This window comes from Podarcis liolepis (assembly GCF_965112155.1).
Source record: "Podarcis liolepis genome assembly, chromosome: 2".
In the NCBI taxonomy this organism is placed as follows: Eukaryota; Metazoa; Chordata; class Lepidosauria; order Squamata; family Lacertidae; genus Podarcis; species Podarcis liolepis.
The window spans coordinates 86,691,251-86,713,026 of record NC_139555.1 but is presented as its reverse complement, the minus strand read 5'-3'; the positions used below and the strand labels follow the sequence as shown (position 1 = coordinate 86,713,026).

Here is a 21,776-nt window from a genome sequence, read left to right as displayed (position 1 = left end):
CTACCTGTAAAAAATGTCCATTGTATCAAATGACCAGAGTTTGACTGATCCATCTAGAGATCCAGAGATAAATAAAGAGGAAGAGTTTGGGTGCAGCAGAAGCTTTGTGACAGTTTTCGAATGACCTTGAAATGTGTGCAGCAAGGAGCCTTGGTCACTCCAAGATTTTACTGGGTAAAAAGAATAACAGGAAGACACGAAATTAGTAAAGCTGTAACAATTCAGTTGTGATTACAGAGTTGGATCCACAGGTTTTGTTATTGAAATCAGTGTTTGAAATTGGGTATGTCAACCCCTTCCTTTTATGACAGCTTCTTCAGCTGCAGTTTTAGGATGTTAGAGAGGGTGTGATATGCTTTCCACTTCTGTGCAAGGAAACTCACCTGGATCGCTCTATCATGTCACTATTTGCTTGGCTAAGGAGGACACTCCAGTCTCCAGCTTTGCACTGTTCTGTCAAGATCTATCCTATGTTTAGTGCTTGAATTACAAGGGGAAAGAGGGGATCTGACTTGCTTCCTTACTTTTTATGACAGCTCCATAAACTACTTTATTAGAAGGTTGTGGATGGTTTGGCTGAAAGTGTGAGGAGTTAGGAGTGGGGTTTTGGGATTTAAGTAGCTTGGGTTTTGAGAAGTGCAGAGAAAGAGATTTGGTAGAAACTCCTTCTGTACATTGTACAAAGACTTTGATCCAACTCTGTATCTGCAAATTACTCTCCAGTAGTTTTAACAAACACAATGTAAGGTCATAAAATTCTAAAGCTGAAAGAGTGACATCTAGTCTGGCTTTATCATTGCAATATCTTTCTTGGATCTAAGCCATAGCCCCAAATAATTCTATCTGCAAACATCCAGTTTTAAATTCTACTGATAACAATCTCCAAATCTGAAGTCCCAATTAGTGAAGGCTGCAGGAGGTCTATATCTCATATAAGTAGTAAAAGGTAAAGGTAAAGGTATCCCTGCCCGTATGGGCCAGTCGTGACCGACTCTAGGGTTGTGCACTCATCTCACTCAAGAGGCCAGGAGCCGGAGCCGTCTGAAGACACTTCCGGGTCACGTGGCCAGCGTGACGAAGTGGCAACTGGCGAGCCAGCACCAGTGCCACACACGGAAACGCTGTTTACCTTCCCGCTATAAAGCGGTACCTATTTATCTACTTGCACTTAGGGGTACTTTCGAACTGCTAGGTGGGCAGGAGCTGGGACCGAACGACAGGAGTTCACCCCGCCGCGGGGATTCGAACCGCCGACCTTGTGATCAGCAAGTCCTAGGCACTGAGGTTTTACCCACAGCGCCACCCGCGTCCCCTAATATAAGTAGGAGATAGTTCTAAAATCCAACAGACAAATCTGGCCTGCTTATAAATCCATTACTGATTTGGTACTAAGTCTTCCTCTGAAGAGTTAACAGCTTGTGACTCATGAACTCCAAAATTCTTGTCTTAACTTTTTTTGTGGGGTGTGCGGAATCTATACTTCCATAATTGATCTCTTCATGACTGTGTCAAAACTGAGAACTTGGACTAAAGAGAAATGTTTTATCCCACCAAACTATAAATTCCATTGTTAGCAGAGTAGTCACAGCAGCAAGAAAGCAGTTTTCCTGGACTGGCAAGTGTGACCATAGTGTCTTCTGGCTCCATGAGCAATAGAATCAGAGCCAATTCAGGGCCTATTTACCTTTCTAAGAGTGCATCTAGTTATTTTTGTACGATCTACCATTGGTAATTCCATGTGGAGATAGTGCAGGTTACATTGCACCTTGTGATCTATCATCCACTGTCCCCATTAAGTTTCTGACTTTCATGTGTGGAAGCTTGTATTTCATTAAACTCTTCCTTATTTCTTGCTGATGCTTTAACAAACTTTTCATTGGTAACGTGTGGTTTTATATTTTTTGGCACCCATCCTGAGCACTTTGAAGGAAAGGCAGGATGTGGATGGTTTAAGTGATGTATAAAATAATACATGAAATGTATTAATTTGGTTGAAGAAGTGCCTCCTGTACTAGTTAAAATATGCATTGTGATTGTCAGAGGCCCTTTTGGGGTCTCTTCTGACAAAAAGTTCATTATGCAGTGATGCGGTAAGCAGCCTGCTCTGTGGTGGCAGCCCATCTGCCAAGGTTGGTGCCAACTGAAAACTTATGGATTTGCCCAGGGTTCTGCTGGTTATAAGTTTCAAAGCTTCAGACTGGAAGGATGAAGTCTGCCCTGCTGTTATAAAGAATATTTTTTAACCATGGTATTTTAGTTGCTGTCATTTAAGTACTGTATTGTATTTCTGCTAAAGTTTAATTTTATGAATTTACTGCATGTACCCCTCCAGAAATCAGTGATGATAAAGGGCAAGATAAAAGTATTTTAAATAAGTATTCCTACAAATTTCACATTTAAATTAACAGTAATTGGAGATTTAAACCCTTGTATTTTTTTCTTAACAGCAATAAAATGTGCCATAACATAAGGAGATAAGTATGAAGATAACATTGGATTATTTGCAGCTTCTCTGGGACAACTTACTTTCATTGCCTTTGCAGGAAGTAACCAAAACGTTAACGTCAGATGAGTAGACACAAGAGGTAATTTCGCTTGTATGTGCATTTGGTATCTCGAATAGCATTTTCCCGTTTATGTTGTAGCAGGTGAAATGGCATTCAGAAAAGCAGTAGTATCTTTGCATAAGGACATCAAAATCCATATTTGTGCACCACCTTTTCCCCATGTGTGGATATTCTCTACTGCATTAAATATATATACACAATAATAAAACATAGCAATGTGAAAATACTGTAGGAATTATTTGAATCTGATAAAAAGAGAAAATCTGCTAGAACCAGATGTTTTATATGAACTGTCACTACTGAGCAAGAAATATATGGCTGGATCCAATGTGTGACTTCTACAAATGGAAGGGCTGCTTCTGTTTGTGGAAAGGACACCGAGAGCCAATGGCGGAAGGAAAGAAACAATTCACACAAATTCTCCTTTTTAGCTGCAGGAGCCAGGGTCACTTCCTCAACCCTCCAGCACAGTTTTTCAAGCATCACCAGGGGCTACAGAGGGAAGAAGGAATCAGCAAAAACCACCTCCTCCCTTCCTCCATCCAACTGGAGCATCACATGAACCAAGATCTGCTCATGAAAACTCTGGACCCAAGACATGGGTGTAACCACACACTGCTAAACGTATTGCATACTATTATTTATTTATCAATAGGCCCAGAAAGTTTCACAACAATAAAAATATAAAAAAAAATTTATAATTGAAATCAAATATAATACAAAGAATATCTCCAACAGAACAATAAAAATCAGCATTAAATTGTTCATCATTCTATAAAAGTCTGGCAGCAAAATATCACCTAACACTTCACTCCACATCTCTGCCCAAAGCCTGCCAAAAGATCTGCTCAATGGAGCTTATCCTTGGCAAGCGTATAGGATTTCAGCCTAAGTAAACATTTTCATTCCATTTGTAAAGCTGTGAGCTAAAATAGAATTTGTGTAAACTTTTTATGGGGGGGATGGGGAGGGAGTAGACACACATCTGTCAGATCCTAGCTGAAATAAAATCTTTGGTTTCTCCATTAATGTCTACTGGCAACTTTCACTTCTACCCCAAGCATATTTGAAAATAGCTTCTCAGAATTAACCAGGAGCTGATCTATTGAGACAATATGATATTTCTCTCTCATATATATATATTTCTCTCTCATATGTGTGTGTGTGTGTGTGTGAGAGAGAGAGAGAGAGAGAGAGAGAGAGAGAGAGAGAGAGAGAGATATTTCATATTATATATATATATATATATATATATATATATATATATATATATATATAAATAAATAAAATATCTATGTGTCTTTTCCTCTCTTCAGCAACTTAATTCCATTTCCTCTCTTAAGCTGTTGCCTGTTTCCCCTGCTCTCAGTCCCTCAACATTATTATGGTTATGATGAGGCTATTGGGAAAAGGGGTGTTGCTCCCTCATGTATATTCTAAACAATGTTTGCATATATGCAAACCTCAGGTTACTCTGAGTCTGCTGATAACTCTTTGCTTGTGTGATGATATTTTGGCTGCAGCTCCATGAGCACCAGAAAGCTTGAATCACAAATGGAAAGGGTGATACTTTTCTCATAGTTATACTTTCACATATTTGTATATTCCAACTCACATACATAAATTGTGATGGGTTGCATCAAAGAAATAAGGTGCACATATACAGGCATCTCAGTCTGCGCTGTTTAGTCTAAATGCTCATTCCAAATTTTTTTTAAAAAAAAATCATGTACCTGGGGAAGAGGCCATAATTGCACATTGGATAGATGTTAGATTCTTCTGAGATCCTCTTTTCTTTAAACTTCCAAATCTAAAATAGAAAATATTATAAACTTAGTTAAAAAGCTTAAATAGCATCAGTTGGAAATTTAGAAGTTTAAGACTGCAGTCCTATGGACACATACTTGGAATGCTGTGAGATTTATCTCCAAGTAAATATGTGTATGATTGAGCTGTGTTGAAATCTTTTTGGCAAGGGATTTACATTTCAGAAAGTGTGCTATTTTATTTTTTATTAGAAAGGACACTGCTAGAACCAGACGGAAGAAATCTTCATGTTCTTTTAAAATAGCAATATGTATTATACAGTGGTACCTCAGGTTACATACGCTTCAGGTTACATACGCTTCAGGTTACATACGCTTCAGGTTACACACTCTGCTAACCCAGAAATAGTGCTTCAGGTTAAGAACTTTGCTTCAGGATAAGAACAGAAATTGGGCTCCGACGGCGCGACAGCAGCAGGAGGCCCCATTAGCTAAAGTGGTGCTTCAGGTTAAGAACAGTTTCAGGTTAAGAATGGACCTCCGGAATGAATTAAGTACTTAACCTGAGGTACCACTGTATAAGTAATGAACCCCACCAAAAAATATATATTCTCAGAAATGTTTTATTAGCAGGCAAAATATTCATCAGAGAGCTGCAATGATAGCTTTACAGGTTTCTGTACCAAACAAGCACTAAATTTTTCTTCTTCTTCTTCAACTGAATCCATCTAATTCAGCAATTCAGTAGAAAATGAATAATAAATATTTATGTGGATCAGAAATCAATATTAATTGTTCAATAGTTCAATAGTTTTTGCATGATTTGCCATCCACCAAGTGACATAATAGAAGTGTCCATGGAATAATAATGCATATACACATAACTGATAAAATCTGGATTCCAGTGAGTGATTCACAAAATAAGAGGCCTCATATATCCTGATTTTCCTGATCAGTACCCCTAAATATGCAGCTTCCAAGTTACATTAATTTGGCGTCATGCCTTCAAACTTAATGCAGGAAAACATAATTCTAGTGTTCATGCACCTATAGAATGTCCACTCTGCTGAAGACTGACTGGCAACAATGCTTTCAGCACACCTCTTTACGGAGTTGATGCGATTCACAAGCTTCCAAGATGCCTTCTGTCTAAAATGTTACAAGGATTGTTTTGTTTATGCCTGAAAGTATCCAGTGTTGTAAGCTGCCATGGGATCATGAACTTGACTATTCAAATAATAAACAAACCAACAAACAAAAAAGCAGGGTTTGCCAAACTTATTGGGCCTGCAGGCAGATTTGGAAAACACCATGGGCACCTACAACAAAACGGCATTTCTATGGCTGAGTCTGGCTAGTTACAAAACAGGTACCATGCGGGGAGAAGGCTAACCTTTCTCTCCTCTTTTGCCCAGGTCATTTTTGAATTTTACTACCCGCTTTGCCTAGGCCTCTGTATTGTTTTTACATCCCTTCAGAAGGGAGCTGTTTCCAGAGGAATAACTGTGAGGCGTGAAAGACTCTGTGTTGGACATCAGAGGATGACTATCTCTACTAGTCTTGTGCCTCCATCCAGCCTTAAAAGCCTTCAGAAGGGAAAAGCTGCCAGTAGACCAACTGTTGCTTAATATATGTTTTGACTTGATCTATTAGTAATGTGTATGTTTATTTAAATGTTTAGGTCAAATGAACTGTTAATTGCTGGCGATTTGTTTTGTGTGTTATGTTGCATTGTTACTATATGGCTTACTATGTATTGTTGTTGTATTTTGATTTTTTTCTGTGACTGTGAGCACAGATTTATTTGTGGGGAAATGTGGCTTATAAATAAAATGGCAATGGCAGTACCTTTACTCCCATGATTCCTCCACCGATGAGTTCATCTCTCACTGGGTTGAATGATAGAAAGGTTAACCGTCCAAAACCTGGATTTTCTACTGAACAAGTCTCATTATAATCCTTGTTGTAAACCTTAAAAAAACAAATACTGATGTCAAAGATCTTGTATTTTACAACATTTCAAATTACATCTAAAATTAACTCTTTTTAATGTGCACATACTTTCTTTCCTTGTCAGTAAAAATAAAGCAGGTTCTAAATTATTATTATTATTATTGTTGTTGTTGTTGTTGTTATTTCTGCATTTTAATTTAATATTATTACCATTACTGCATTATAATTTAGTATTATTACTATTTCTGCATTATTATTTCCATGGCCTGTTTAATTTGTATCCAAAATTTATTTGTGTTCTCATGCTTTCACCATAAATGAGGGGGGAAACCCCTTTCAGTATTAGATTCACGTTTTATGGAACTTTTTTGTTGTCATGTATCATCTGGTTATTACTATAAAAGAATTTTCTTTTATACTGGTGTACAATAAAAAATTATGACTCCCTGTCCAGATATTCTCCAAAATATCAAACATTATCAAGAATCCTAAATCTTTCCCTCAGTTTATAATACGTATATACTTTTAACCTGTTTCTTCTCACAACCCAAAAGAAAGCAACATTCTGCATAGTTCTGAGACGATATGTCTCCTGATACATATATACTGTATTTTTCCGTCTATAAGACGTACTCATGTATTTTTGCAGACTCCAATTTAAGAAAATGGGGGAAGATCTATCCATGTATAAGACGCCCCCAAATTTTGGACATTATTTTTTAGGAAAAAACCCTAGTCTTATAAACAGAAAAATAAGGTAATTTTCAAACTGTGAATTTTGAACAACATCCAACAACACTATAGTTTGACTTGCTGTGACAGGCAAACCAGACTGATGAGCTCAGATATGGAAGAGTTGACAAAAAATGCTGTCTGGATTACCAAAGTAATAAGCAATGTTGAAGATTCTAGCATCTTGTGTACCTGTCTCATTCCTATCCTCACAGAAGCATCAGTGTCAGAACCTCTTTAAAGGCTATTTTGTGACTGCTGTATGCTTGTATTCATTAGCTTTGCAACAGTGTCTCTGAAGTGAATGAAAAAGCAAATGGGATGCCCATGTTTTCGGTTACAGAGCAAAACTGCCACTGCAATCCTAAGCATGCTTACTCAAGAGTAGTGCCCGCTGATTCAGTAAAGCTTAAAGGTAAAAGGTAAATGTACCCCTGACCATTAGGTCCAGTCATGGACGACTCTGGGGTTGTGCGCTCATCTCGCTCTATAGGCCGAGGGAGCCGGTGTTTGCCTAGAGACAGCTTCCGAGTCATGTGGCCAGTATGACTAAGCCTTACCTGCTAATGTGCTAAGGCAGGTGTGGGAAGCCTTTGGTCTGCCAGATGTTGCTGAACTAAAAGGGACATTCCAGAGGAGGAGCAGGCGCAGGTTGGGGCAAAGAGAGACTTATACCTATTCCAAACCCTGTTCAGCTTGGTCATGTGACTCAGGGCCCACACCTCAAAGCTTGGTCCCCTGCACTTGGCATTAGCCCTTGCCAAAAACTCCTGAATGGAGTTTGGAATGGGATAGTTTATGTGGATGTGAGTTATGCTAGCCTAAATTACACTGGCTTCCTATAATTAGGGTTGCTCTGTAAATGTTTAGAAGGCACCCACAAAATCTCCCCAAACAGGCAAAGGGAAAAGGGGGAGGGTGGATGCACAAGCAGAGACAGTAGATTACCAGGTATAGCTACTAAAAAACTGGAGTTTCAGGTAAATAGGGGCAGCTCAAGCAGACAACAGTTTTCATATGTCACATGCAAAGGCATGCAACTGAGCTTCAACACTGCTTTTGAAAGTGAAATGTGGCTTTGAAAGTGAATAATTTAAAGCCAAGATGTTGCACATGGAAGTGGAGCACTTAACCCTTTGAACACCCAGTTTCTTCACTCAGAACTCCCTTCTCCCCAAGCTGCTTTGAACTTTAAAATGATGATGATGATGATGATGATGATGATGATGATGATGATAATTTATTTATACCTTGCCCATCTGGCTGGGCTTCCGCACCCACTCTTGGCGGCTTCCAACAAAATATTAAAATACAGTAATCCATCAAACATTAAAAGCTGCCCTAAACAGGGCTGCCTTCAGATGTCTTCTAAAAGCCTGGTAGTTGTTCTCTTTGACATCTAGTGGGAGGATGTTCCACAGGATGGGTGCCAGCACTAAGAAGGCCCTCTGCCTGGTTCCCTGTAACTTGGCTTCTCGCAGTGAGGGAACCGCCAGAAGGCCCTCAGAGCTGCACCTCAGTGTCCAGGTAGAATGATGGGGGTGGAGATGCTCCTTCAGGTATACTGGACCGAGGCCGTTTAGGGCTTTAAAGGTCAGCACCAACACTTTGAATTGTGCTCGGAAACGTACTGGGAGCCAATGTAGGTCTTTCAAGACCGGTGTTAAATGGTCTTGGCGGCTGCCCCCGGTCCCTCTAGATGGTCCAGAAGGATGTTATGGTTGATGGTGTCAAAAGCCGCAGAGAGATCCAGCAGAACTAGGAAACAGCTCTCACCTTTGTCCCTAGCCCGCCGGAGATCAGCAACCAGTGCGACCAAGGCAGTTCCAGTCCCATGATGAGGCCTGAATCCTGACTGGAAGGGATCCAAATGGTCCGCTTCTTCCAGGCGTGCCTGGAATTGTTCAGCAACCACTTGCTCAATCACCTTACCCAAGAATGGAAGATGTGACACTGGGCGATAGTTGGCCATATTGGAATTGATCCCATGTAACTGGGCCACCAGGGAATCAGCTGAAAGGACATCAACATGGGATAAAACATCCCCTACAACTCTCTGGAAACCATTTGGATCCATTAAGTGGCGGGGGCAGTTATACTTGGGCTCTGTTACACTTCTCTGAAAGTGACATATAGCTAGTTCCACATGCTCACATGCTGCACAAATCTTCCCTAACAGGGAAATACTGAAGTCCTATTACTTTGCTGCCAGAATCTGCAAATCGTTTCTCTTCACATGAGGAAAAAAAACACTTGTATCAAGAATGACAAAACACAATTTTACCTTAATTGAGAAATCTTTTTGCAGAACAAAGTAGACATTATACTTTTCAGAATAAGTGATGATTCTTGCTGAGCTGAGCTGAGACTTTGGAAACTCCAACTCTCTTCTAACTGAAAAGTTGAACACAGACAAGATTTTTTACACAATTATTATTATTATTATTATTATTTGGGAATCTAATCTAGCCTTGTAAATAAATCCACAAACATTACTAGATAGGGAGAGGGTGAGGGAAACAAGCTGCAAAGGCACTACAGTACTAGCATGTGTTTCCATGCTGGCTACAGAGAAAGGGAAGTATTCTCCTCTGCAGCCAGCAAAGGTGCTACCACTTAGCAGGCAGGTTTTCTAACTAGCCTTCCACCAAGTAGATCTGCAGAGGAGAGGTGGCAAGATCTGTCTTCTTCCACCAGTCCATTCAATCATCTGCATAGAATTTCTGGTTTGCTATGTCTTCATGGCAAGTAGTTGAATACAAGCTCAGCTAATCCAACTGTTTTATACTATAGGCTCCATCTTCAATGGAACTACTCAGAAGATAGTCATTAAAATCAGTAGAAAAGTCATATTCTACAATTCAATAGAAGAAATATTTAAAATTATATTTAACATGACTAACTTGAGTTGGTATAGGATTATGAACAATTTCATGCTCTGTATCTAGCAGAACAGAAATGGAAAAGGGATTTGGGCACTGAATAGAGCAGATTTATCAATATAAATGGCTCCTCAGCTAGGAGACCTCAAAGAACAGATTAAGATAAATGCTAGTCCAGTTTACTGAGCACAATGTGTTCCCTGGAAATTGTTCATTAGACAAGCATTAGCATAATAAGTCCATAATTACCATTGTTTCCTATGGGAACATTTCTAAACTGGGAGTTGCCCAATCTCTCTCTATGGTTTGTTCCTGGTTTGGCTGCAGCCAACCATCAAAAGAGAGACAAAGGAAAAATTGATCTGTCAGATCTCTCCTGCTTTCCTTTGCTTTAGTTTAGATTCCTGCATTGCAGGGCATTGGACTAGACGATTCTCAGGGTCCCTTCGAACTCTACAATTCTATGATTCTATGACTGTATCTGATCTTGCTCCCTCCCTGCATGGTTTCTTCCCCAAAATGGCTGCCACTGCCCAGCAATCACAAACAAGGAAGGAAGGAAGGAAGGAAGGAAGGAAGGAAGGGGTCTAAATCTGCAGAGTGTATAGTGAGGTGTGGACACAATTCTTTACATTTGGATAGGTGAATTTCCATATTGTGAGTGGACAGATTGTGGGACCTGCATGTACACACACAGGCTGTGACTTCCTGCTGAAATCCTGTAACTTTTCATACTGCACAATGTTCCAATTATTTATTTATTTAGCTCCACTTTAGCTGTGCTGCCCTTCCAGACGGCAGTAATGTGATATTAGGGAAACATCGCAGAACAAGTAATAAAGTGGAATGATGTCTGTGCAGTCCAGTATAAATCCACCACTAATGTGCTATTATTGTGTCAATGACATGTTACAGAATGCAACCACCAGAGAGAGAGAGAGAGAGAGAGAGAGAGAGAGAGAGAGAGAGAGGTGAGGAAGAGCTGGATAACCACATTCCTGGCACCATTGTCACTGCTGCTTACCTGGACCAGGCTGGGGCAAGGTCAGAGCCATGTGGCTGTATATTCCAGTGTTCCCATTGGTTCAGCTGCACAGCCCTGACCTTCCTTGGCAGCACCCCAGCTTGGTAAAGATAAGGAGCAGTGGCGTAGGTGTCAGGAGGGTGGTTCCAGGGCTGTGCGTGTGGAGGAAAAACTTAAAACATGTTGCAGGGTTCCCAAAAATAGACCAGAGGCAATTGTACTTCATCCAGCAGAGCTTTATTGTTACTGAAGGCAAATGAGCATAAAAGTCACAAATCCAATACATTTAGGAGTGGCACTGTCAGTTGCAGCAGATTAATCTTAAACTAGCAAGAACTTATAACAAGACTAAACCTTAACACTATATACAGAACAGAATATCACACCAGAACAAAAAGATAGACAGAGAAAGTAAAACCCAGGCCTTACTTATATAGTCAGCATGACCTTTGACAGAAGAGATAAGAGAACCAGATTAAACCATCTGTCCTCAGCTTCTCTGAAGAAATAACCCAAACACCACGAACCTTCTGCTTGCTTCTTTCCCACAGAGAAGCTTCCAGAACCCTCTTGAATTACCGTAAATAGAATAGGAAAGATCTCTACACATCAGATCAATACTTTCTGCACTAAGAAATGCAAACTGACATCCCTCACATGCAGTACTACTGACATGTATACGCACACACTATACAGGAAAAGAAAATAAACAAAACATCTAATACTTACTTTGATAAAAAATAACATTAATGCTGAAATTAATGTTCTGCTTCATTTTTTTTTAAAAAAGAGAGAAATCTGGGCTACTTGATCAAAAGGACTGACACAAAATGAAAATACACTTGAAAACAAAACTATTAAAGGTGGAATTCAATGTAGCACTAAGGCGGCATTCTGTCAACTCAAGGATGTCAACCCTGCAGTACGACACACACAAGGGAAACTCATTGCACAATTACTTGTTGAATATTGCCGAATGTCACCAGAAAAATAGTTGGTGTTTTTTTAAAAAAGACAGATTATTAGAGACACTAATCAAATGTGAAGTGGCAGAGGCTGGTATAAAGCTCTTAGTGGGCACACTATTTGGTACTTTGTTTAATTCTTCCTTCTGAAAGTACACACAAATGTGAAATGAAATTGAAAGCAGACTATAGATTTACCTTACCAGAAAGATTAGTAGGAAGCAAATCCAGACTGAAAAATCCTTTCCCATCTAACAACACCAGTCGTTTGCTCCTGTTAGAATAGGTTGCTAAAAGGAATTGTGAAGAAGATGGTTTTAGGCCATGACTTCAAACAACATTTCTAGATTTATATGACTGGAAGGATACTGAGATACACAGAGGAAAGGGAAGGTGGATCCTAATGTTTCTACAGGTGTTTTATCTTTAACTGGGTAGAATTTACATCTTCTTACCTCCAATGATATCTAAACCTTGCTGGGTGTAGCTCTTAATTAATCTGAAGCCAAAAGAAAGAAAGGCAGTGCCCTTTCCTATAAATCTGCAACAGGAAGAATAATTTTACTTTTTAGAGACATACATAAACAGCACTGGGAAAATGGTACTGACTGAAGCATATCTATTTCCACTAGCCACATTGCACTCAAAGTTCTAAAATTCAAGTGGAAAAACAAAAACAAAAAAATGAAATAAAGCAAGTTTTTATATAGTATGTGAACCCAATCAAATAAATAACCAAAGTACCACTTTTTTGGAGTGGAAAAGTTGTTTTCAGGCACAAAAATGCTAGCAAAACAGAATTAAAACATATTTGGTATACAAGACTCATTAAAGTGACAATGGTGCTCATATGCTACAAATTTTAGATTCTATTTGAGACAGATCTCCAGAGACAATATATGTATGTATGTATGTATGTACTTACACTTGAGGTGATATATCCTTTGGTTTTAAATGCTCTTCAATTCTAGGCACCTCATCTTCAAAAGTTAATCTTCACAATAATGAAACAGAAAATTGGATTAGGTAAGAAATATACTACAATGCAGTTTGTGAAGAGAAACCACATTTAACATGATGAAACAATAGCATCTCCACGTTGGCTTTATTTCTGTTAAATAAATCACGACACATTGTAATATGTCATGTGTTGTTGCTCATCTGAGGTTGCATTCACCTAATTTTAAGACTTACTAAGGAACAGAATATTTTTATTATGTCCTCATATGTAAAACCACAGAATTCAAAGAGGGTGTACTTTTGTTTTCCCATGACTCTAAATTTTAATATAGCTTTCAGCCATGATTGCTTATAGGGCAAAGCACGCCTAAAAATGTTCTGAAAAAGAAAGAGAAACTACATGAAAATGAATAATAGATGGTATCTAACCTGCCTCCAGGGACTCACACAGGACCTTCACCGCCTTCACTGGTTCTGATTTGAAAGAGAGGTAGAGCTGGGTATCATCTGCATATTGATGGACACCCAGTCCAAACCCCCTGATGATCTCTCCCAGCGGCTTCATATAGATGTTAAAAAGCATGGGGGAGAGGACGGAACCCAGAGGCACCCCACAAGTGAGGGCCCAGGGGTCTGAACACTCATCCCCCCCCCCCACTTTCTGAACACGGCCCAGGAGGAAGGAGCGAAACCACTGTATAACAATGCCCCCAGCTCCCAGCCCCTCAAGACGGTCCAGAAGGATGTTATGGTCGATTGTATCAAAGGGCGCTGAGAGATCAAGCAGAACTAGAAAACAACTCTCACCTTTGTCCCTAGCTCGCCGGAGGTCATCAACCAGTGCGACCAAGGCAGTTTCAGTCCCATGATGAGGCCTGAATCCCAATTGGAAGGGATCCAAATGGTCCGCATCCTCCAGGCATGCCTGGAGTTGTTCAGCAACCACGCGCTCAATCACCTTGCCCAAGAATGGAAGATTTGAGACTGGGCGATAGTTGGCCATACTGGCTGGGTCTAAAGATGGCTTTTTAAGAAGCGGTTTAATGACCGCCTCTTTCAGCGGATCTGGGAATGTTCCCTCACAGAGGGAAGCATTCACCACCCCGCAGAGTCCATCGCCCAGCCCTTCCTGGCTTGCTTTTATTAGCCAGGATGGGCAAGGATCAAGGAGACAGGTGGTTGGTTTCACGCGTCCAAGCAGCCTGTCCACATCCTCGGGGGTAACGGATTGAAATTGATTCCATGCAACTTGACCAGACAGGGCTCTAGCACTCTCCCGCCCCAGCCCTGCTCCCACGGTGGTGTCTAGCTCCTTCCAAATATGAGTGATTTTATCTGCAAAAAAACTTTGCAAAATCGTTGCAGGAGATCTTGGGGTCTTTACAAGGCCCCGGTGGTAAAGGTGGTTCCGTTAAATTGCGGACCACCTGAAAGAGTCTCCTGCTACTATTTTCTGCAGATGCAATAGAGCCGGTGAAGAAAGTCTTATTTGCCGTCGCTATCGCCACTTGGTAGGCTCGACGTTGAGCTCTAATCTGTGTCCGGTCAGATTCGGAGTGAGTTTTCTGCCACCGACGCTCTAGCCGTCTCAGCGATTGTTTCATTGCCCTCAGGTCCAAAGAAAACCACGGGGCTGTCCGGGCTCCATGCAATCGGAGAGGGCTCTTCGGAGCCAGACAGTCAATAGCCCTGGTTAACTCCGCATTCTAGCGGGCTACCAGGGAATCAGCTGAAAGGCCATCAACATGGGATAAAGCATCCCCTATCACTCTCTGGAAACCATTTGGATCCATTAAGTGGCGGGGGCAGACCATCCGAATTGGTCCCACCTCCCTGCAGAGGGGAAGGGTCGCAGAGAAGTCCAGTTGCACCAGGAAGTGATCTGACCATGGCACTTCTTTTGTTTCACTTTTACTTAGTGTCAGATCACCCACGTCACTAGAGGTGAACACCAGGTCCAAGGCATGTCTACGGCTATGGGTTGGGCCAGACTTATTCAGGGACAGCCCCATGGATGCCATGCTTTCCACGAAGTCCCGAGCGGCCCCTTGTAAGGTCGTGTCAGCATGGATGTTAAAATCCCCTAGGACAACCAAACTAGGTGTCTCCAGGAGAACATCCGCCACGACCTGAAGCAGCTCGGACAGGGAATCCTTGGTGCAGCGGGGAGGTCGGTACACCAAAAGGAATCCTGTACTGCCCCTATTGCCCAACTTAAAGGTTAACACATCAACCATAATATAACTGCAAAATCAGCAACATAGCTTTGGCTTCTAGTAGCCAGCTCTAACAATCGCAAGAACAAATATGTTCCCTCCTGAGGGTAACTAAAATGCACAACTTGGAACAAAAGACAAGCAGGCACACCAACAGAACACAGCAAACAGTCTGCAGGATCCCAAGCACACAAGAAACACACGCCTGACTGCAGGAATGCTGGAAAGACTGCCAAGCTATTGCCTTGAGCAGAAGGCAGGAACTGTAACTGAGGTCTCTTCTGGATACAGGCTAGTTAAAAGTTCCTGAAAGCGAAGTACATTCCTGCCTTAAGCATTAGAATGCACTAATCCCAGTGAGTCTAGCATGCCAGAAAGTACCCCCCCATCCACAAACTTCTACAAAACAAACTTCTAAAGTGCCTAGAAAAAATGCATTTTCCTAATTAAGAGGTTTTTCAAAAAGAAAGCCTTAATCTGATTTTACTAGGACTTAACATTTTAACTATTTTTTTGTTTGCAGGAGCCTACATTAAACATGATGTGATACTTTCAGCATTGGTCTTTCAGTTCTGGAGCAGAGGGGGGGTATATTTATTGTGATTTTCGGGATTGTTTTAGGGCTCAGTATATGGACATATGAAATAATGAGAAAGGGGGTGCCTTTTATAATGTGCTGAGAGGAGTGAAACTTATTGTTGAATACCCACCATCAGCTTTCGCAAATCTACAAATAGCAGAAAAGGCTTAAAGACTTAGAAAATGATCAAGTTAGACTTGCATCCAACCCATTTCTTTTTAGAAGTGTGACAATGAGGCATATAAGGCTGCATAACTAAAAAATGTTTTCAAAGTTACATGCAGATAAACCCAAAAGTATAATTTAAAAGTTAATATGTTGACTCTTAATATAGTACCATATTCACCTTTTTTTCTTGGAACCTCTTCGTTTTTGCTTTTTTATAGCACTGGTAATCCCTTGGCCTATATCCATTACCAAAAGCTATTGGCTAGTAGGTGCAGAACAAATAAGATCCTATGCTGATTTCTGGCTGGTGCAGAAGATTCACCATACTAGTAACCAATAAACCATTTACCTGAAATTCAAAAACCAAAAATATGAATTTACATAGGAAGTGGAAAATCCCGTTTGTAAAAATAGCTTGGATTTTGTGTGCGCATCAAGTTTTTCCATGAACCTAGTTCAATACCAAAAAACCCCCAGGGTTTTGAAGAATGCACAACTTACCTCCTTGTTTATGGAGGTTGCACTGTAGTCTATAGATAATCAACATTTTATAAGAATGGTTCCTGGTGGAAGTCATAAATTGTTAGCAATTATCACTGGTTGTTGTTAAGATAAAATGGAATAGTTCCAAGTTGCTGCAGATGAAGGACATGACACGAATGCGACTTTAAAAGTATACAGTATTACCTAATAGTTGCCATCTTGATTCTGGGTCGGGTTCAAGGTGCCGGTTTTCATAGAATCATAGAAAGTTGGAAGGAACCCTGAGGGTTATCTAGTCCAACCCCCTGCAATGCAGGAATCTCAACTAAAGCACCCATGACATCTATCCAACCGCTGCTTAAATACCTCCAATGAAGGAGAGTCCGCACCTTCAGAAATTGTTTCTTTCTTCCCCATTCTGCTTGCTTACATTTGATAGCTTACATTGAGCTCTTCACCCCCATCCCAAATTTTGCTATCCCACCAGCTAAACCTATTGCATGGACAGGTGGAGTCGCCCAAACCCTGGGCAGCCCCGTATGGAATAACGACTCAAGACAATGTGGTATGGGATAAAATTAGCCACAACTTTATTATGTTTCAGATGTGAGTAAACCTTGGCTCAGGCATTGGGCGTTTATCCCTCCCAGTCCCCTGCCGGGGATCTGGGGAACATCAGGGTTATCCAGAGTGTGGGGGGGTGGGTGGGCTGGCTCTGGAGAACGTATGTTCAAGCAGAGAGAGCCCGCCACCATTACACCGCAGTCGCAGAGGAGAGCAATGACAACCTCTAGGCATACAGCCAAAGCCTCCCCTCAAAACAACCCCTTTAACGGGGAACCCTGGTATCGCCACCGTAAAGAGAAGGAGGGCATGGGTCACCGCTACACGCCCACCCCCATTTAGGGAAGATAGGCTAAAGGATTCTGCCCAAGACCTGATACCGCCAAAGTTGTGATGTTTTGCTATGGGAAAGCCAAACCTGCCAATGCAGGAGAATTCCTTTCTGGCCCTTCAACAGCGAGCTTGATGTAGCAGCGCCCGTGTACCTGTGGAGAAAAGGTTAACTCGCAAAAGAAGTCTTAACTGAGGGTGAGTAGGGTGGGAGAAGCTCTGGAGCCAACTGACGATTCCCAGGTAAGATCCTCCCCCTATTGTGTGGGCAGGGTGGTCCCTCCCCCTATCTGGCCTGATCACCTTGGCAACGCCTCCACAGGTGGGATTGGGCAACTGGCTGAGGTAGGCGGAGACCTCCAGGAATCCGACCTGGAGAAGGCGAAGCCAAGCCTGTGCTAATGGTGCCACATAGGGTCCCAGGGGCTGCGTGCAACCACGCAAAGGGCACGCCCCATTTAATGTGGGGAGCGGTCATTACTCTTCCCTTTGTTTCTGATCTCCTGTTCCTGTTCCTTACTCACCCATGGTCTTCTATCAGCTGCCTTCCCCCCACCCCACTGGTATCCCTGCCCTGCCCTTTTATTTTTGCAGTAGTACCAAGCCCTCACTCCTTCCAATATGGTAACTACTAACTGTTAATGTAAAGACTGTTAAGGTGGAACACAAGGATTAAAGCAATGAAACATAACAAGAAAATAAACTTCTTCTTTTTTTGAAGGCAGGTAGTCAATATAAGTAACATTAAAAAACAAACAGCAGGATGTGAAACTGGAGGAAATTATGGCACTTGAAGATGGGGCTTTATTCTCTAAGGACACTTTACCCCCCAGTTTGGCTTGTACTGACTTTCTAAAAACCAAATTTATCTACATTTCCCCTAATATAATAACTGCCTAGTTTCTTTTTGTTGCTGATATCAACTTACCATGGAATCTGCATAGAGATAGAGAAGAGCTGGAATGTACTACATTATTAATTGTGTTGAGAAGAAGAAAGCTTTCCCCTCTCTCTCATTCTAGAACTATGGATCATTTGGTAGAACAGACTGGAGGTACATTCAAGACAAAAAAGAAAGGTAGTCCGTCTTCCCACAATACGTAGTTAACTAATAGGCTTTGCTGCTACAAGATGTGTTGATGGCTACTAGATCTCTGATGATATTTTAAAGGCTTTATGTAGCCAGGTCCTGAAGAGATAGGTGTAGCAACTGCTATTAGCTATCATTGCTAAATGGAAGCTCCATGTTCAAAGGCAGCGCACTGCTTGAGTAATAATTGCTGGGGTCTCAATTGATGAGGGAAGGGTGGATGCCTTCATTCCCTGATTGAAGAATTCCTAGAAGCACTTGGCTGGCTCTGTTGCAGTCTCAAGACACTGGACTAGAGGAGCCTTCGGTCAGATCCAGAACAGCTCTTCAGATGAACAAAAGGCAACTTCTTCCAGAAACAGTGGTCATGTACACACTCCCATTTACTCTGCATCCACTGTGACCCCACCACTGGTTTGGGAAGCGGTGTACCCACAACGACGTTAGTCACAGTAATATCTATCCTGCCATTTCTTAGGAAATACTGTGTTCTGATGTGTTCTTCCCCAAACCAGTTCTGATCTGAATTGAGAAATAAATAAACAAACCTGGCTACATTTTAGGCCAGTAATGTGTATATGTATAGCCAATGTTACCATTACTGTAATGAATACCAAGTACGTGCAATGGAAATAATCTTCTATTTAACCCTGCCTGGGTTTCCCTCCCCTTCCTCCACCATTTCCCTACTTCTGCTGCTGTTGCCTTCCTTCTTCTTAGCCCCATGGGACAGGGAACCTCTCACACACACCCTTTGCAAAGCACCATGTGCACAGATGACGCTACAGAAAGAACAAGAAGAAGCCAGTGGCCCTTGCTGGACCAAAGGCAGCACAATAAGATATGTTAGGTGATGCCACAGTTCCTAGTCCAGCAGTTGTACCGCTACTTACTATTAGTAAATTTGGGGCAGAGGGTGGGTAGGAGCAGTGCCAGGCACCAGGTGCCTCGCTCACCATTCCTGCATCCTGGAATCCAGGGCAGGGCAGGGTTAACCATTAAGCAAAATAAGCATGTGCTTAGGGCATCAAAGGAAAGGGGGGCACCACAGCAATTTTCCATTGCTAGATTTTTAACATCAATGGTCACAAATTGCTGAGCATTCATTTTCTCAGTTGAAGTACATTAAAAATCTCAACAGAACAACAGCACAACAAGGCAGGCTGAGGGGACTGGGCCCTATCAAAGCTGACGGGCACTGTCATTTAAATGACATACTGTGCACTGCATTATGTGGTTGATTATGCAGGGAAGGGCTTACCGTACTTGCACCTCCATATTTTATTCAAGTTGGCACCCCTACCAGGCTGGATACCTTATCTCTACTAAGTATAGAATGGAATGAAACATTAGTTTTGAGGATCTGATCAAGGACATTTTTACAATTAGAAAAGTGGGGAGGTCCCCCCCCCCAAATACAAGTAAAGTGGAAGTACACACAAATAAGCATTATTTTCCATCTTACTGTGGGTTTCACTTCATTTCGTTTCATTTTATGGTTTACTGTTGATTATATTTTGAACTAGATGCATATATAATATGGGAACACCCAAACCTTCCAAGTGCTTGGGTTCTCTCAAGATGTTAATCCTGCCCTGCTTGGGGGGGGGGTGGGGGGGATTGCGGAATGAGAAGAAGGGAGGGCTATGTGGAAGAGAAGGGTCCGAGGATGCTGAGGGAATGCGGGGACGGGACCTTGCCTTGCCTCCTGCTGGCAGAAAGGCTGCCTCTCCCGCTCCCACTTCGGTGTGACGAGCCCTCGCCGCCTGGCGCCGCCCTTCCCGAGGGAAGCCCTCTCACACCGCGGCCCTGGGGATGGCAAGGTGGGAATGGCAACCGCCCGCGCGCCCCCTCCACCTCCGGAACCCGCCCGAACCTTCCAGGAGCGTGGGCGGCCAAGGAGGGCGCGCGCACTTCCCCCACCGGCGGCTTTCTTGCTGCGCGCCGCCTAGAAGCAGCCAGGGCCTAAGACAAGGTCCAAGGCAGCCCACGCCGGGATGCTTATGCTCTCCCCTTCCCACCCAAGGCCGAGGTGAAGCCGCTGGAAAGGGCGGCGCGGCGGGGCTTCGCCTCTCTGAAAGCTGCCTGGAGGCCGAGGCTCTCCTCAGGCGCGCGCCCGCGCGCTTCTCCTGCTGCAGGCACGCGAAGGGCGGGCAGGTGCGCGGGTTCCCAGCGGGGCGGGTAGCGCAACCTGGTCCTCCCGTGAAAGGCCTGTTCAGAGGCGAGGAAGGAGCGCGAAACACAGCAAGGAAATCCATCTCCTCTCCAGGGCAAAGCCTGATCGCCGGGGAGACTTGACCACAACATGAGACTAGCCTGCTGGATCAGGCCAGTGGGCCATCCTCTTTTCACAGTGGCCATAGAATTGTGAGGGACCCTGCGGGTCATCTAGTGCAACGCCTGGTCTGCTATTGATACAGTGCTTCCGACTTTACTAATGCTTCATGTTCCCAGATGGCAACCTGGTACCCTTGTTTTGGACTACAACTCCCATCATCCCAGACCAGCACAGCTGACACACAGGGTTATCCCAAACGCCTAGAGGGCATCAGGTTGGTCTCCTCACCTATTCCTCTGGAAGCTGAGCCAAAGCAGACGTGGTTTTCTACACCAGACCATTCTCTCGCCCACATTGCTCAGCTTACCATCTAGTCCAGGCACCCCCAAACTTGGCCCTCCAGATGTTTTGGGACTACAACTCCCATCATCCCTAGCTAACAGGACCAGTGGTCAGGGCTGATGGGAATTGCAGTCCTCAAACAGCTGGAGGGCCGAGTTTGGGGGCGCCTGATAGTCCGATGAAGAGTTTTAGGTGACAAGAAGATGTGTGCACTATTTTGTCATTTTGGTTGGCTGAAGAAAGCTGTTGCCTTAATAGATACTTCAGAATTTCCCATGGGCCAACACAGCTTCATTTACAATGTTATGTTAACATGGGAATAGAATCATATGCTTACCCAAACTTGGCCTGTCATGGTAAGGGACTAACATCATTTGCAGAGTTATGGTTATGCAACCAAATCATTGTGCATGCAGGGTAACTTCCAAGAGTCCAATGGAACTTTCTCTTTCTCCCCCACCCTACACTGCCCCAGAGTTGGGGGGAAACCCAGAACAGATGGGGGGGCATATAAGGTAGAAGGGTAAGTTCTTTAGTGGTAGTGACATGATTTAGTTATTCTGCATGTGCAATGATTAGCTGATACATCAAATTTAGCTGGCATAAAATCATAAAGTTGGAAGGGGCCAACACCCCTGCAATGCAGGAATCTTTTGCCCAACATGGGGTTCAAACCCACAACCTGAGATTAAGTCTCACAGTCCACCAACTGAGCTGTACTGAAATTACATGTTACGAGAAGCTTGAAGTACTTTGACAACTACTATTGGTGTGAGCTTATGTATTTAATCTAAAATTTGATCATGCCTTCCCATAACTGTGTTATCAGGAACAAAATCCTTGGGAGTTTCACAACTGTTTCCAAGATAGAACTAA

At 42.5% G+C, this 21,776-nt stretch overlaps 1 protein-coding gene across 2 annotated transcripts in view; it reads right to left on the bottom strand.

The window, feature by feature from the left end:
- LOC310701016 (uncharacterized protein) overlaps positions 1–20,143 on the bottom strand; it is an 82,275-nt gene extending 62,132 nt beyond the window's left edge. The window contains exons 1-10 of one of the 2 annotated variants that reach the window (XM_083490975.1): positions 19,981–20,143; positions 15,992–16,162; positions 12,815–12,883; positions 12,345–12,430; positions 12,093–12,179; positions 9,303–9,412; positions 6,182–6,304; positions 4,301–4,377; positions 2,527–2,744; positions 5–170 (exon numbers count right to left, since the gene is read on the bottom strand). In XM_083490975.1, the coding sequence (XP_083347101.1) occupies positions 5–170; positions 2,527–2,744; positions 4,301–4,377; positions 6,182–6,304; positions 9,303–9,412; positions 12,093–12,179; positions 12,345–12,430; positions 12,815–12,883; positions 15,992–16,059 (1,004 nt within the window). In that variant the 5' untranslated portion in view covers positions 16,060–16,162; positions 19,981–20,143. Of the gene's footprint in view, positions 1–4; positions 171–2,526; positions 2,745–4,300; positions 4,378–6,181; positions 6,305–9,302; positions 9,413–12,092; positions 12,180–12,344; positions 12,431–12,814; positions 12,884–15,991; positions 16,163–16,314; positions 16,592–19,980 lie in introns of those variants that run through there. The other variant, XM_083490976.1, reaches the window with a different exon arrangement.
- Between the last annotated feature and the right edge of the window lie 1,633 nt (positions 20,144–21,776).